At 40.1% G+C, this 13510-nt stretch overlaps 1 protein-coding gene across 1 annotated transcript in view; it reads left to right on the forward strand.

The window, feature by feature from the left end:
- Positions 1–458: 458 nt before the first annotated feature.
- The window catches only part of BAIAP2L1 (BAR/IMD domain containing adaptor protein 2 like 1), a 39383-nt gene continuing 26331 nt past the window's right edge, over positions 459–13510 (forward strand). Inside the window, exons 1-2 of the mRNA XM_075768101.1 lie at positions 459–747; positions 9983–10058. Coding sequence (XP_075624216.1) covers positions 697–747; positions 9983–10058 — 127 coding nt within the window. The 5' untranslated portion in view covers positions 459–696. The remainder of the gene's footprint in view (positions 748–9982; positions 10059–13510) is intronic.

Here is a 13510-nt window from a genome sequence, read left to right on the forward strand (position 1 = left end):
ACAAAGTTCAAGTGGTTGCACTAGACCAGGATTCAGGACAAATACATTTTCGTCCTTGCCTGAGAGGCCCTGAGGAAACCCCCAAGCCTCTCCCTCATGTGGGACTGACTGTGGAAGGGAGAAAGGGGACCACCCCCAGCCTCACTAGCACCGCTAGGGCTATGCTAACTAACTCTGACAAGACTAATTAATTAATTATTACTGAACCCTCACTTAATTGCTGGGAGGAAGTTTACCTCCGACTTCGCTGGGCACCCACAGCAGAGCTGCCTCCTGAAAGGGCCTCCACACGGCACAGGGGCACTTCGCGGGGTCACGACCACCGGAGCCCCGAGGCTGCAGAGGAACGGCTCGGCAGGGGCTCCCGCAGAGGGAGGCGGGGCGGAGAAGGCGTCCCCAGCGCCACGGACGAAGCAGGCGGCGACAACTCAGGTAGAGGCGGCGCGGGCCGCCTGCCCTCCCGCTGAGGCGAGGTGAGGCGATCCCAGCCCCGCCGCCGAGCCAGTCCTGCCGCGTCTGGCAGCCGCGGCCCCGCAGGCCCCGCCCCGGCGGCGCTGCCCGGCTGGTTCGACAAGTTTTTGACAGTTTCTTAGGGGCGGAGGGAGAAGGCCAGTCTGCTGTGGCGGCGCTGGGCTGGAGTGGAGGCGCTCTCCGGAGGACGAAGCTCTTCCCACCGGCCGCCTCCTCGCCGGCACCATGTCTCGGGACCCGGAGGAGGTGAACAAGCTGACGGAGAGCACTTACAAAGTGAGTACGGGCCGGGGAGGGGGCTGCCCGCCAACGCCTCGCCTGAGGAGACGGTGGCTACCTTTGCCCCCGCTGGCCGGCACCGGAGGCGGCTGAGGCGGGGGCCGTTGGCCGCCTCCTCACAGGCGAGGGCCGCGGGAGGGCTCAGGGCAGCCTTGGCTCTTCACGCAGAAAGGGAGCAAACTTTCTTCTTTCTTTTTTTTTTTTTCCTCTTCCCTCCCTTGTGAGTGATCTCGCCCACCCTAGTGTGTCATACTGCTCGTGCTCGCTTGTAAATGACGCGAAGGGACTCGGGGCGGAGGCAATAGAGGCTCGGCTCCCCTCGCTGTGGTACGGCTGAGGCGGTTTGTGCCCCGGCCGCCTCCTCCCCGCCGCCGCAGCGTTCTGCCGGGCTTCGCCGGAGCCCCCCGGGCGGGCCCGACCGCACGGGTTGGGCCGCTTTACAGCCAGGAGCGGCAGCTCCGGGACAAGGCAGGCTTTAGAACTGGTTGCTCCCTCTCTAGCAGGCTCAGCTCTCCAGAGAACCGTAATTCCCTCAGTGTGTTTTGATGATAAGGTGGTTTGGAGATTTTGGTGCTTGTGGTCCTGTGCTTAAACCGTTTCTTCATACGGCCCAGAGCCTAAAAATGGCTTAGCGCTCAATTAAGTCGCTTGCCTGTGTCCCGAGCTGATAATCAGATTTATGGTGGTACACTCGAGCACTGCCACAAAGTACAGACTGGTGAGGGTAGTCCAGTTTCTGTTGGTAGATTTTTAAACTTTCCAGAATGCCTCGTTATTTGGAGAATTAAAAATATTTTGCATATGGGCATTAGATGCTTGTTTTGAACTTTTTCTTTCTATAAACTCAGCCCTTCCAAAACACACCAGTTCTAATTGGGCAAAATTCCCTTAAGAATCACACTCTTGGTTGAGTAGCGATGGCAGTGTTGGATCTGTAACCTTCATTCTGTATGGTGTGTTGTACTAGGGAAAGCACTTAAATTTGCAAGTGCATTTAATCATGCAAATGAACTTAACAGCTGCAATGCATTTACAGCTTTGAGCCCAAAGGAAAGCTTTTTGGGGGGGACTGTTCTATTGTACTATTTACCAAATCTTACTGGTTTATTATCAAATGTTTTCATATTTCTGAAGATGTTGTTATCGTTTAAAGGTCTGTAAAAACATTTACTGGAGTATTTTGCTGTTAGTTCTCCAACAGACTTAAGTTAACTCTACTCCTTTAAGCAGTCCAGTTATATTGGTATCATGTTGTATTGACCATTTACTTTCTTTGGATTTAGATATCAAATTCATGCAAAACTAGTGAAAAAATGAGATGACTTTGCTATTAATTTTGTCCTCTGGAATTGGTACAGGTCATCTTAAGCAATCTGGTGCTTTTTGATATGTTATGTTCATGGCAAGGCCATAAGCAAACATAAATTCCTTTTTCTCAGAAGAGCAGCTTGTAAATACAGGCTCTCAGAAGAGAAACCTGGGAAGCTGACTGTTCAGGGCTGTGCTGACAAAGGAATGTCCTACCCTGTCTATTGACTTCCAGAATGTAGCTAAAACAGTTTTACAGAGGAGAGACAAAAGAAAGTATCTTGCAGGTTTTAATGGATATAATATAAAATAGGCTTTAAAGGAATGGCAGACCTCTAAATAAACAGAACCTTCCCTGTTATTCAGTACTTATTTCCTGGGAAAGTTTATCCTTTTGTTTTGTTTTTTAAACTAATTCGAAGGGATACTTAAGACTGAAACAACCAGCAAAAGCACAGTAATACAAAGTTAATGTTGACAGTGTGATGAAATGTCTCCTATGTGGGTACTTTGAGAGGTCTGGTATGTTGCATCACATAGCTAGTACTCACAGGCCTGGAAACCCTCCTGCCCTGCCCTCATTAAAAATGGAAACCTTCTCCAGATAAGCTGTAAAGGCTCCTTCAGAGAGAGGATGGATTCTGGGTCTACTTTAAAGTAGTTGTTTCTACATCAAAGTTAAAATCTTGAAATTTGTTCTTTACACCTTACAGGCTAGTGTGCTCTACCCTTGTATTTGGCATTTGCTCTGACTGTAATCACAGCTCCGTCATCTAAAACAAATGAATGCCTCTTTGCTGTGCTTTGGTCTGCATGGTGAGCATGCTTTCCTTTGTTTAACAATGCTCACGTAACTTCTACTCTTGCTGTGTGCCATCCTAGCAGTACAGCGCTTAAAACGCCACACTGGTATTGATAAAATCAGCAGCAGTGTTTGTGTTTCTCCTATCAATAAGAAGAAAGGCTTGGTCTGGGGAAACCAATTCACTGCAGGGTAGTGATGGCATCTGCATACTCCAGGACCAAACACGGGCTTTTGACTTCTCAAAAAAAAAAACCCAAACAAAAAATCAACAAAATAAACAACTTTTGGGTGACCTGGAAAAATAATAGAAAATGATTGAATGCCTTGTTAGTCTGTTTTCCTTTTTTTTTCTTACAGTGCTAATCCATTGGATTTATTAAATACATAGTAACCTGCATTATACAAAGCTTCAAAATATACTTACAGAAGTCATCAGGTGGCTAAGTAATGCCCTTGTATTTTTTATCTTATTCATCCTTCTCATTGGTAACAACATCAGAAAGTGAATACCTCAACTTTTTTTTTTAGCTAACCTGACTAAATAAACAACATAATCCATAAATACATGCATGTGTGCACACAAAAAACAAGGCTGACATTTACTCTTTATGTAATACCCAAAGAATCACTTTAATGCATGATAGGAATGGCACGTGCAAAATGAAGCCTAAGGGTGTGGGAGCTGATGACTAAAGTGGGCCTCAGCCTCCCTTTTGCCAAGGAACTGCTGAGAGGTTCTCTGTTATGACATTGCCCTGCCCTTGTCACTCACTGCAGGGATGTGGCATGCTGTGAGGGAACATTGTATGACCCCCTCACACACACAGACTATGTCAACCGGTAACCCCAGGAAAGTTGTTACGTGTTAGTGTGTCACTACAGCTCACAGTTTCCTTTTTCCTGCTGTATATGGGGGGGAAAGGGCTTGGCACCCAGCTACGATACACACAGTGCGGGGGAAAGGGGACAAACCAGGAAAGTACCGCGTTGCAGACCTGTCATTCTGCCCGCACGGTCTAAGGGCTGGGCAGGCAGCTTGCATATTCCTCTTGTGGTTTGAGGTTTCTGGAGCTCTTGATAGTAGTGATAGTTCTAATTCATTGGTGTTGGTAATCTTGGATTTTAAAGATATGTTTCTCTGTATTCAAGTAAATCTTACCCAGAAGTTTTGATTATCAACCAAAGTGTAATTTAAAAAACAAACAAAACAAAAGAACCCAAACTTTGTTTTTTTCAATGGAGTGCTGTGCTCTCCTGAGGGTCGTGTGTTCTTTACAGGGGTACGCAGAATTATTTTGGTAGGCTATATTGTTTTATCATAGAAATACATTTGATAAATTCAGTTTAAAGCCCTAAATTCCATGTTTCCATACTTAAAAAAGACTTGTGATTAAACTACCAGACTTACCAAAATTAAAATTCACCTATAGACCTAGCGTGTGCTACAGTAAGGCTGTCTGAATCGCTGAAATATAAAGCTAATTTGGGGGAAGAGGAGCCTTTAGGAGTTTGTGTGTATAAAGTCCAGTTCTATCTTAGTGCAAATTATTTATTTTGACCTTAGAGTTATGCCTACTTAAGAGTCTATCCTGAGTTATGTGTTCATAACATGAAAAAGTTTGTGTTTGAAAGACACTGATGGGTGATATATTGGTGTTTCATTTAAAGAAATGTTCCATCAAGCTAACTAATAATTAGTCTTTTTGAATAAATACTGGCATCCTGTGTTTTTTCCATTCTGTTAAACCTGTTGTAAAACAATATTAAGCTTACTTACAACTGAGCTTAACATGAGACATGTTGAGGGTTTAATCGTGCCCTTCTGAAAACTACATTGTGGATTTCAAAAGCTAAAGGTGGAGATTAAATGTGATAATGTACAAAATGCTTCAGGTATAGTATACAGCTTTTTGAATCTTCTCAAGTGGGTTCTCAGACATAAAGACTTTTTTCAAAAACTTAATTTTACTGTTTTCCAAATTGAGGAATAACAATTTAAATTATTAGTAGCTATGCAAAGGTTAGCTATGAATAGCTATAGTGATGGCAATATGAGTAATGTTAGACATCAAGATCTACTTTTCTGTGCTAGTTCTATAATTTCAGATTTCTACTCAAACACATTGTTATCTTCTCTTGCAAAAGTGCCTGCAGGATGTAAACTTGAAACTACAGGGAGTCTATGCATTGTTTCGTTGTATTCATACCTGCTGAGCTATTGTTCTGTGAGGTGTGTCTTTAAGTAAAAAGCAAAGCTGAGCATTTACAGGAAGGCACTTTTACAATGGCTGTCATTTGTTTTGAAGATTAACGTTGTTTATGTGACTATCAGGAACTGCGGAAGATATAATACCTATATGCAAGTGGAAATACAAGGCTTGTTCCTCTTCGGTCAGTTCCTTGCTACCAGGCTGTTTAACTCGCATTGGTTTCATGTGGTGAAAGGCACATAGCAACTTTCCTACTGCATTACAGGAGGATTTATTGACCAGAATAGGTTTCTCTTATGCTTTTTCCTGGAAGGTTGCTTTTGCCAACTCTTAAAATTCTCTGCATAAAAAGATGTTTCCAGTTGCCTATTTTGAAAGTGTTTCCCTTTATTTCCATTCATCCTAAATAATAGAAAGCTGTAGGATCTGATCATGTGCCACCTCCTTCTCTTCTAGTTAATTACTCTGTTCATGGGAGGTAGTGTGTCACTAGAATATAGGGCACTACATTGACGATTAGGAGGCCTGGTTTGTGTTTCTCACTGTACAGGCAAATGATGTTTTGTGAACTACTTTGGCTCTCCCAGCTTTTTTCTTTCTTTGTCATGTCCGTTTGGATTAAGACGGAAGTTTTATTTCCATGACTTTGTACAGCATGGCAGACAACACAACTGTGATATTTTCTGAGACTTAATTTTAAATTAGTGGTTCTCTTGATCAGAAATTCTTCTTTGTTCCTCTGTCTCTGCTTTTTTGAAGTTTTCAGGTCTGGCTTTACTGTACGACTTGCAATTTTGCACTGGTGTTCAGTCCCACTCATTTTACTGACCTTTTCTTTAGACTGCAAATAAGGGAAGCTATAAAACTGTAAGATATCATCTGAAAATAAATAGCTATACATTGATTTTTGAATGGCTTTTTTCCCCCCTATAACTTCTGAAGCTGAAAAAAGTATTACAATAATTTTAACTTCTCAGAAATGTCTTGGCAATATCAAATTTATAACTGATCCTGAAGAGGGGGTTGCCTGCGAGAGTTTCTTTTATTTTTTTTCTTTTTTGGAAAAAGTGCTCTAGATATTTCTTCCTGGATGGTACTTCAAAGATAGCAACAGTGGTTAACTGTGTAAAAAGAGCACTAGAAGCAAGGTCAAGTTTTTGTTTGCTTTGAGAATCTAGTCTTCAGTAGAAAAAAAAAAAATCCTTCTAATGTTGAAGAGAGGAAAATCATCCAAGAATTATTTCATTAGATCAACTTGGAGACCCAGCAGGGGCAGGAAGCTAAGTCTTTCTATCAAACACAAACCCTTTGTAGGAAAGTAGATGAGCCTTGCACAGTGAGGATCAGCTAACATACCCTGTGTTAAACCAAGCAAATTCCAAAGGGGAGTTTCCATTGCGAAGGTTTTTGCTGCTTCTCGGGCGTTCACGTCTAGAGACTGGTGCAGATGCTTCTGCTAACAATCAACCACTGTGGCAGCGCAAAGACTGAAAAACTTCCAGAGACTGCTTGGTCTAATGGAGAAAAGATCCATTAGTTGTATGCCGGCCAGCTACTGAAGGCACTGAGCTATAAATTGTTTCTTCATCTTTCCCAGCAGTCTTATATATACGTTGAACAGATGTGATGTACTGGAGCCCTTCCTCAGAGTGTTCTGTGTTTCAGTGGACCTGTTGTGTTTCCACAGCGTGATCTATAGCTGCTATACATATGTACCCAATACGTATCAAGTCAGCTGGTGAAAATAAAGAGCTATGGCGTCTGGCTTCAGAGAGGGGAGCCGTTGAGGGCATTTTTGTTGGGTTTTGTTCACTTCCTCCTAAGTGAGAACAACAAATGACACAGGTGCAATCACTGTTGTCTGTTTGAACTATGAATTAGAAGATGTTAAGAAAACTGGAATCATAACCCCTGAATCCTTTAGACAGTCACTCCAAAAATCAGTAGTTCAAGACTAATAATTATCATGTTACCATTAGAATTTTTTTGGGTAGGTGGCAGTAAGGGTTCTACTCTAGAAGTTCTTGCTGCAAGGCATAGGGTAAGCAGGGGCAGAATCTGTCTTTCAAGAAAATTATTTTCAGTATATAATGGTAATTCAAGGCGGCATTGGGATTCTCACCTGCCATGCATACATAAGGTTTCTACATCATGTACACCTTTCTTCTCTCTCATATGCTTGGAATACAGGACTCTCTATCCTAACATAATCCCCTTGTTCACCCTTTTTTTTTCCTTGTGATTCACTGACTCCATATATGCCAACAGACATCATCTTTAGTATGCTGCTGGGAAGAAATGGCAAAAAGTTGTAATAGGAAGAGACAACTTACCCCTTGGAAGAAAAGCCTCACAGTTGCACTGCCTCAGCTACGGGGAGGGTAACAGAGGCACTGCAGCAACCTTTACAGTAGTAAATTAAAGAGTTGGGGTGGGAGGAGGGATGTTCCCAGACACTAGAGCTTGAAAATCCATACTGTTGTTAGAATAGCCCTTGGCGTTGTTGGCCCGACCTGAAACACACTTTCCCAAATGATTTCTGGATGTGGTTTGTGAGTTAACACAAATCAAGGGCCTGGGGACAATAGGTAGTTTGCTTGCAGTGTTTGTGTGGGTAAAGGTTTAATGGTGTAGACCAGAAAATGATCACAGTTGTCTTTAATTTATACAAATAAAGGCAGTGGGGCTAGGTATTGGTGTTCTGTGTCTGGTTTTGATGTCATATATGCTATACCAGTATCAGAACCAAATAGTTTTACATCTTTTTTTCTTAAAATCTTTCACTCAATATCTCTGTTAAAAGTATTATTGGTGAAATATGGAGTTAATTCTCTTTTTCACTTTTTAAATTGACTAGAGTTCAGGTATAGCACTGTCTTTGAAAAGTAATAATGAAGTTCTGTCTGAATGACCTTGTCTGAAAATCAGACAAATGGGATGGTGTTCCTGTTCTTTTTGGGTTGTATGTACTCAATATAAATATTTGTGTGCTGTTAGTTGTGTAACAGACAAAAGCTTGATACTATTTCACTTGTATTTCTTGTAAACAGAAGGTATCTGCTTTGAATTCCTTGAACTTGAAAGTTCTGCTGTGTGAACAATATCTAGAAAGATGTGAGTTGTGTCATAAAAATGTTGTTATAAAAATAGTAAGAATAACAATGATGTCTTCAGGTATCTCGTGATCTTCCTTTCACGACAATAAACTTTTACAGAGTAATGTCACAGCTACAGTTTTGTTAGGAAGATTCCGGGAAAAGAAGGTCCAGAATCTGCAAAAACTTTTAAGGGTCTCCTCTATGGAACTATAGGGCTTGTATTATATTTATTTGTAAAAGAAAATATTCATTACCAAAATGTTCCTGAGACTTAGCAGCCAGTGTTATATGAAATTGTACTTTGTATGGAAGAGAGAAAAGAAAGGATTAGAATATCATGGTTACTTGACTAGTAAATGACCAGACACATCTGGCAAATTCTAGAATACTTGTTCAGAGGTAGTTATTTACATACATACAAAGGGGCTTTTGTTAAACAAACATGCTGTGTCTTTAATTCAGACAGCGAATCTACCTGAAGAAACCAAGAAGCCACCAAGTAAGTGAAGCTCAGAGGTCTCCCTTTCAAACTTATTTAGCATTGTTCAAAAGTTAACTGCAACATCCAATATTTTGGAATATCGCTATTTATGCTGCGTATGTTTGAGACATCTTAAAGGGCGTGATTCTGAGATTCTGAGGTGTGGATAACTACTGCATTTATATCAGCATGTCAGCTTCCCCCCCGCCCCCAGTGCTCATAACAAGATAAAAGTAACTTTGGAATATTGATTTGGGGTAGGGGGGAGAGTTATTGTCTTTGACCAGAAAGAGGGAACCTGAAGCTCTCCTATGAGTGGGGACAACTCATAACTTTGTGGGTGATTTTCCTTTTTGGAGGGGGCAAAACCTGCTTCTCCTCTTTTCTTCACCCCCCAACTTTGGGACAATTCAAATTTGCATTCATACTTCATGGCTTAACTTATCTTCTACTTTTTACGTAGACTTCAAACTCTTGTATTTAATGGTGTAGCTATTTTCTTGCACTATGAAACTGCCAGTTGTAATTTCTACCACTTCATCAGTTTATAGAATTTGCTAGGTATGAGAGAAGTCATGCTTGGAGCTGCTGGATTTCAGATTCTGGTTGTTTTGGCCAATAATTGTATTTAACAGCCAAAGCAGCTGCAGTGGATTTTTTTTCTCCTTCTATTTAATAAAGTCATCATTTTCTTTCTGAAAGAACTATGGCTTCACACAATAAAATGCAGCATTTTCAGACTTTAAAAAAGAAATCAAACAACTAATTTCCTTAAATGTTTTCTGTAACTTAGATGAATAAAGTGCTTGTCCCCTAATCAGATATCTGGTGGATTTCTTTTATTTTTTCCCTTTTTCCAGCATTTTTTTCTGGGGGGGGGGGGGACGGGGACGACACACACACCTAAAATCTTGAACCGTTGTCAAAAAGTTCATGTTATTGTCTGACTCTATAAAACAATTAATGGATAAAGGTTTTTCTCTCCTCTGTTATTTCACCATCACCTACCATAAAAGAAGGATCTGTGCAAACTTTGTTCGCATACTTGACATCCTTTTATATTATAAACAGCCAGATTCCTTTTTACCCCTATTGAAATAGTTTACCTCTTTTTTTTCCTGTTTGATCTTAAATGCTCAGTTTCTTTTCCCTTCCTTCCTTTGCTCTCCTCTTCCTCTCAAGTCTTCTATTTTTCATCCATCCACATACTTTTCAGAAGTATGCTGTACACATGAAACATAAAAGTAGTCCTACGTGACACTGAGGAAATACTTTCATCCACTGTTGAATTGCCTTGGTTATAACACAAACTTTGTTTTCTGTTCACTAGAATGTTATGGAACAGTTCAATCCAGGACTGAGGAATTTAATAAATCTGGGGAAGAATTATGAAAAAGCTGTTAATGGTAAGTCTTCTAGGTGCTAACTTTAGAAGGAATGTTTAATTTTCATTTAAATATACATATTGTATATGGGGGTTGTGTATAAGATTAATTTCCAACTTGAACTTTGCATGTGTTGAATTAGGGGGAAAAAAAGGCACAAACACCCAAACATATGTACCTTCTTTCCTCCTCCTCCCCCCCCCTTTTTTTTTAAACTGTCCTGCAGAAGTTGCATCCCAAACACTTAGGCACAGAGCTACTGCAAAATAAACTGAACATGAAGTGTGAATAACCCGCATTGGAATAATAATATAAATGGAAAAAAACAGTTATGTATGTTAGGTGTTCTCTTTTTTCCCCTGGAAATATCTTCTGAAGGTATTTTACATTCTTAGATCTGTTCCTGCTTACCTATGCACATCACTACCTAATTAACCCTGTGAACAGAACAACTTTAATGAGTAAGAGTTGCAGGAGTGGATTAATCTTTTTTCTTATCCATACTATGCCTGATGGTATCTTTTTAATGGAGTCAAAATCAGAGTGAATAAATTTGAATCTAAGGACCCAGTGTCTCAAACTTTTTATAACGTGGTGTTTTACTTCCGTTACTGACTTCACAGAAACCATCTATCTAAGATTGGCTTTCCAAGACTGAGCTGTATTCCCAAAGCTTATATGGTAGAACCTGTTAGAGCTTGCTCCATTTCCCCATGCAGACCTGTTGAGCTGCTTGATACCATATTAAAGCAATGTAAAATCTCTCTCGTTTTGCCTCGTTCAAGCCTGTGGCATGTTTTCCCCCTACGTGTAATCTAGTACTCTGAGAAATGTGATACTGCAGTAGTGCATAGCCAAATAGACACTGAAATCTTTCTTCATGCAAATTGCAGACCAGGCTTCAGAAAAAGATAAAACCAAAGCCTGCTGGAGATGAAAATAGGGAAATGTTGACTTACTTGCAGTAATGCCTAACTTGATGGATTAACATTGTGGTTACCTAATACCTAACCTTAGGGATTATAGGTAGTACCAGAAGTAATAACAAATGTTTTCCTGTTTGGCTGAAAGATTTTTATACCAGTTTCTGAGGGTTCTGCTTTTCACATACTTTACTGTTGATATGTTACATTGTGCCTCTTCTCTTTTAATTAAATTTGTCATCAGTCATTCCGAATGTAACTGTGCACAGCAACAGTGGAGAGGCTGATAGGTACTGCGCTCTAGCAAGTTTGCCTTTTAAGACTGGCTGATAAAGCATATCTTGTATGAATGCTTAATTTCAAATGAATAAATGTTTACAGTGTTGTAACAACTGTTGAGAAACTATGTTGAAGTAATCTTTGGGTTCTCATAAATTGTTAATCTTTTCTCCATAAGTTCTGTGTGGTATAAATAGATCTGTAAGGAGGAGTAAATACTTCGTTGCTAAACAAATATTTTGCAGCTTTCCAAACAAGTCAGAGTAGGCTGACAGAGAACACAAAACTTACAAGAACTTCTGATAGGTTTATAATGTATTTTTATAAATTTTAAGGATAAAAGGTGAAAACTTCTTTTCTGCAGAAGTTGTTTACTAGCCATAGTACCAGTGAAGAGACTATACAAGTGGAGCTCTTGATTCAGCTTGATTAGCGTGGGAGAAATCACACATTGTCTGACTTTTTTGTGTTATAGGATAAAAGATTGACTTGGGGCTGTCTTGAGAAAACACTAGATAGGAAGAGTTGGAATAGCATAAAATCTTTGTGTATGGGTGGCTTACTGCTCCAACAGTATAATTCTGTTCAGAAAGTTGGAATATAGAGCACCTATGAGACGCAGCATAGACAGAAATTACTCTTGTCTAACGCAACAGAGCCTCAGAAAGAATCTTTGCTTCATTTGGAAGAGTTTCAGACTTTTCATTGAACATACTGTTGGATAACCAAAGATGTCACCTTTGCTGGTAAAAAACTATAAAATACAGACCTAAAATACTATAATTGGCAATTCCCAATTATATTCCTCTCAGAAAAAAAGTATTCTAAAGTCAACAGTGAGAGTGCTTGGCTTCCAGTTCAGGTTAAAAATATAATACTACCAAAAAAGTTAAAGCTGCTTAGTTCAATAAGTACTTTTTCACTGCCTTTTACAATAAAATCTCACCAGTTTGTCCCTGTTATTTCTGTTCTTTGTGGTGTGCAGATCAGTTCTAGATACTGTGAAGATGCAAGGCAGCCATTGCATGGTGTAGATCTACTACATATGTAATTTGTTTCTCGCTGCTGGCCTCTTTGCAGTTTGAATCTTGATGTTTCCGTGTTCGTTCTAGCAAAACTGGCTTTGCTGTTTAAATCAGCTATAACCAGGAAATGATTAACTGAGAAAAACTGAACCTCAGTGATATATATTAAGAGCTTATTGTTTCCTGTAAAACTAGAATTGAACTATAAACAAAAAAGGGGGAACTGTCTTGGCGGGGGGGCAGGAGCAGATGAGCATCCAAGTGTTAACTCTAGGGTCAAACCTTCAGGTTTCTTCTTAAACTGTATATGTACCTGTTCCCTGAGGTTTTTTTTGCTTAAAGTACTGGAATTCAGATTTCTCTGCCATGCTGAGTTCAGTGACAAAGGTAGAAGTAGGCACTTTCCTGAAGTGTCAGAATAACTTTGTTTAGAAATTGTATGTATCAATGCTAATTTTCCATGTCTGTCCAAGAAACCAGAGATCTTCCAACATTTAAGCTCACTAAGTTGCTGAACAATGTAATTTACAATAATCTCAGGAACATGGATATGTTGAAAATTGAGAAAATAATGCCAAATGGGTTATCTCCATGACCTGAACATCAAAAATTAAGTCTCTGAAAGATGAAGTTTTAGTATTTAAGGCCTAAAATATCCTTAAAGTGGAAAAGTTGGTGTTTATATATGGGATCCTCAGATTTCAATGTTATTGTTTTGACACGAAATCATATTTGTCATTACAGTATATGATGACTGTACAGTGTATCTATAACAGTAATTTTTAGGAGTGGCTGTATCAGATGTATCAAACCTTTTACGTTTCACTTTTAAATATATCACACTTGGCGCACTATATTTCATCATAGCTGAATTGTTTTACTCTTTCAGCTAACTTAAACGGTACGTGATGATTTGCTTTTGAAGGACTCCTTGTCTCCTTGTTGCAACTGTAGGTCCATGGTCTCATGGCCAGTAGCCATTTCAGATCAGTGGTCTGGCTGGCTGGTACAGAGCAGAGACCTTGGCTTAGTAAGCTTGGGATTGCATTTTGCTTTTTTCCAACAGTTTTGTCTGTACCAAGGAATTTTGTTATGTCTCCTGACCAATGGCTTATGGCTAAACCTACCCACTGGATGCTGATTGCTCCTGGATATGCATGGAAGCTGGTATTAAATAACAGGCTGAAACTTATTCTATATATTCAATATATTCTGGTGTTCTCATTGTCATAGCAGGTAGCATGGG

This window comes from Balearica regulorum, chromosome 15, assembly GCF_011004875.1.
Source record: "Balearica regulorum gibbericeps isolate bBalReg1 chromosome 15, bBalReg1.pri, whole genome shotgun sequence".
NCBI classification, from domain to species: domain Eukaryota; kingdom Metazoa; phylum Chordata; class Aves; order Gruiformes; family Gruidae; genus Balearica; species Balearica regulorum.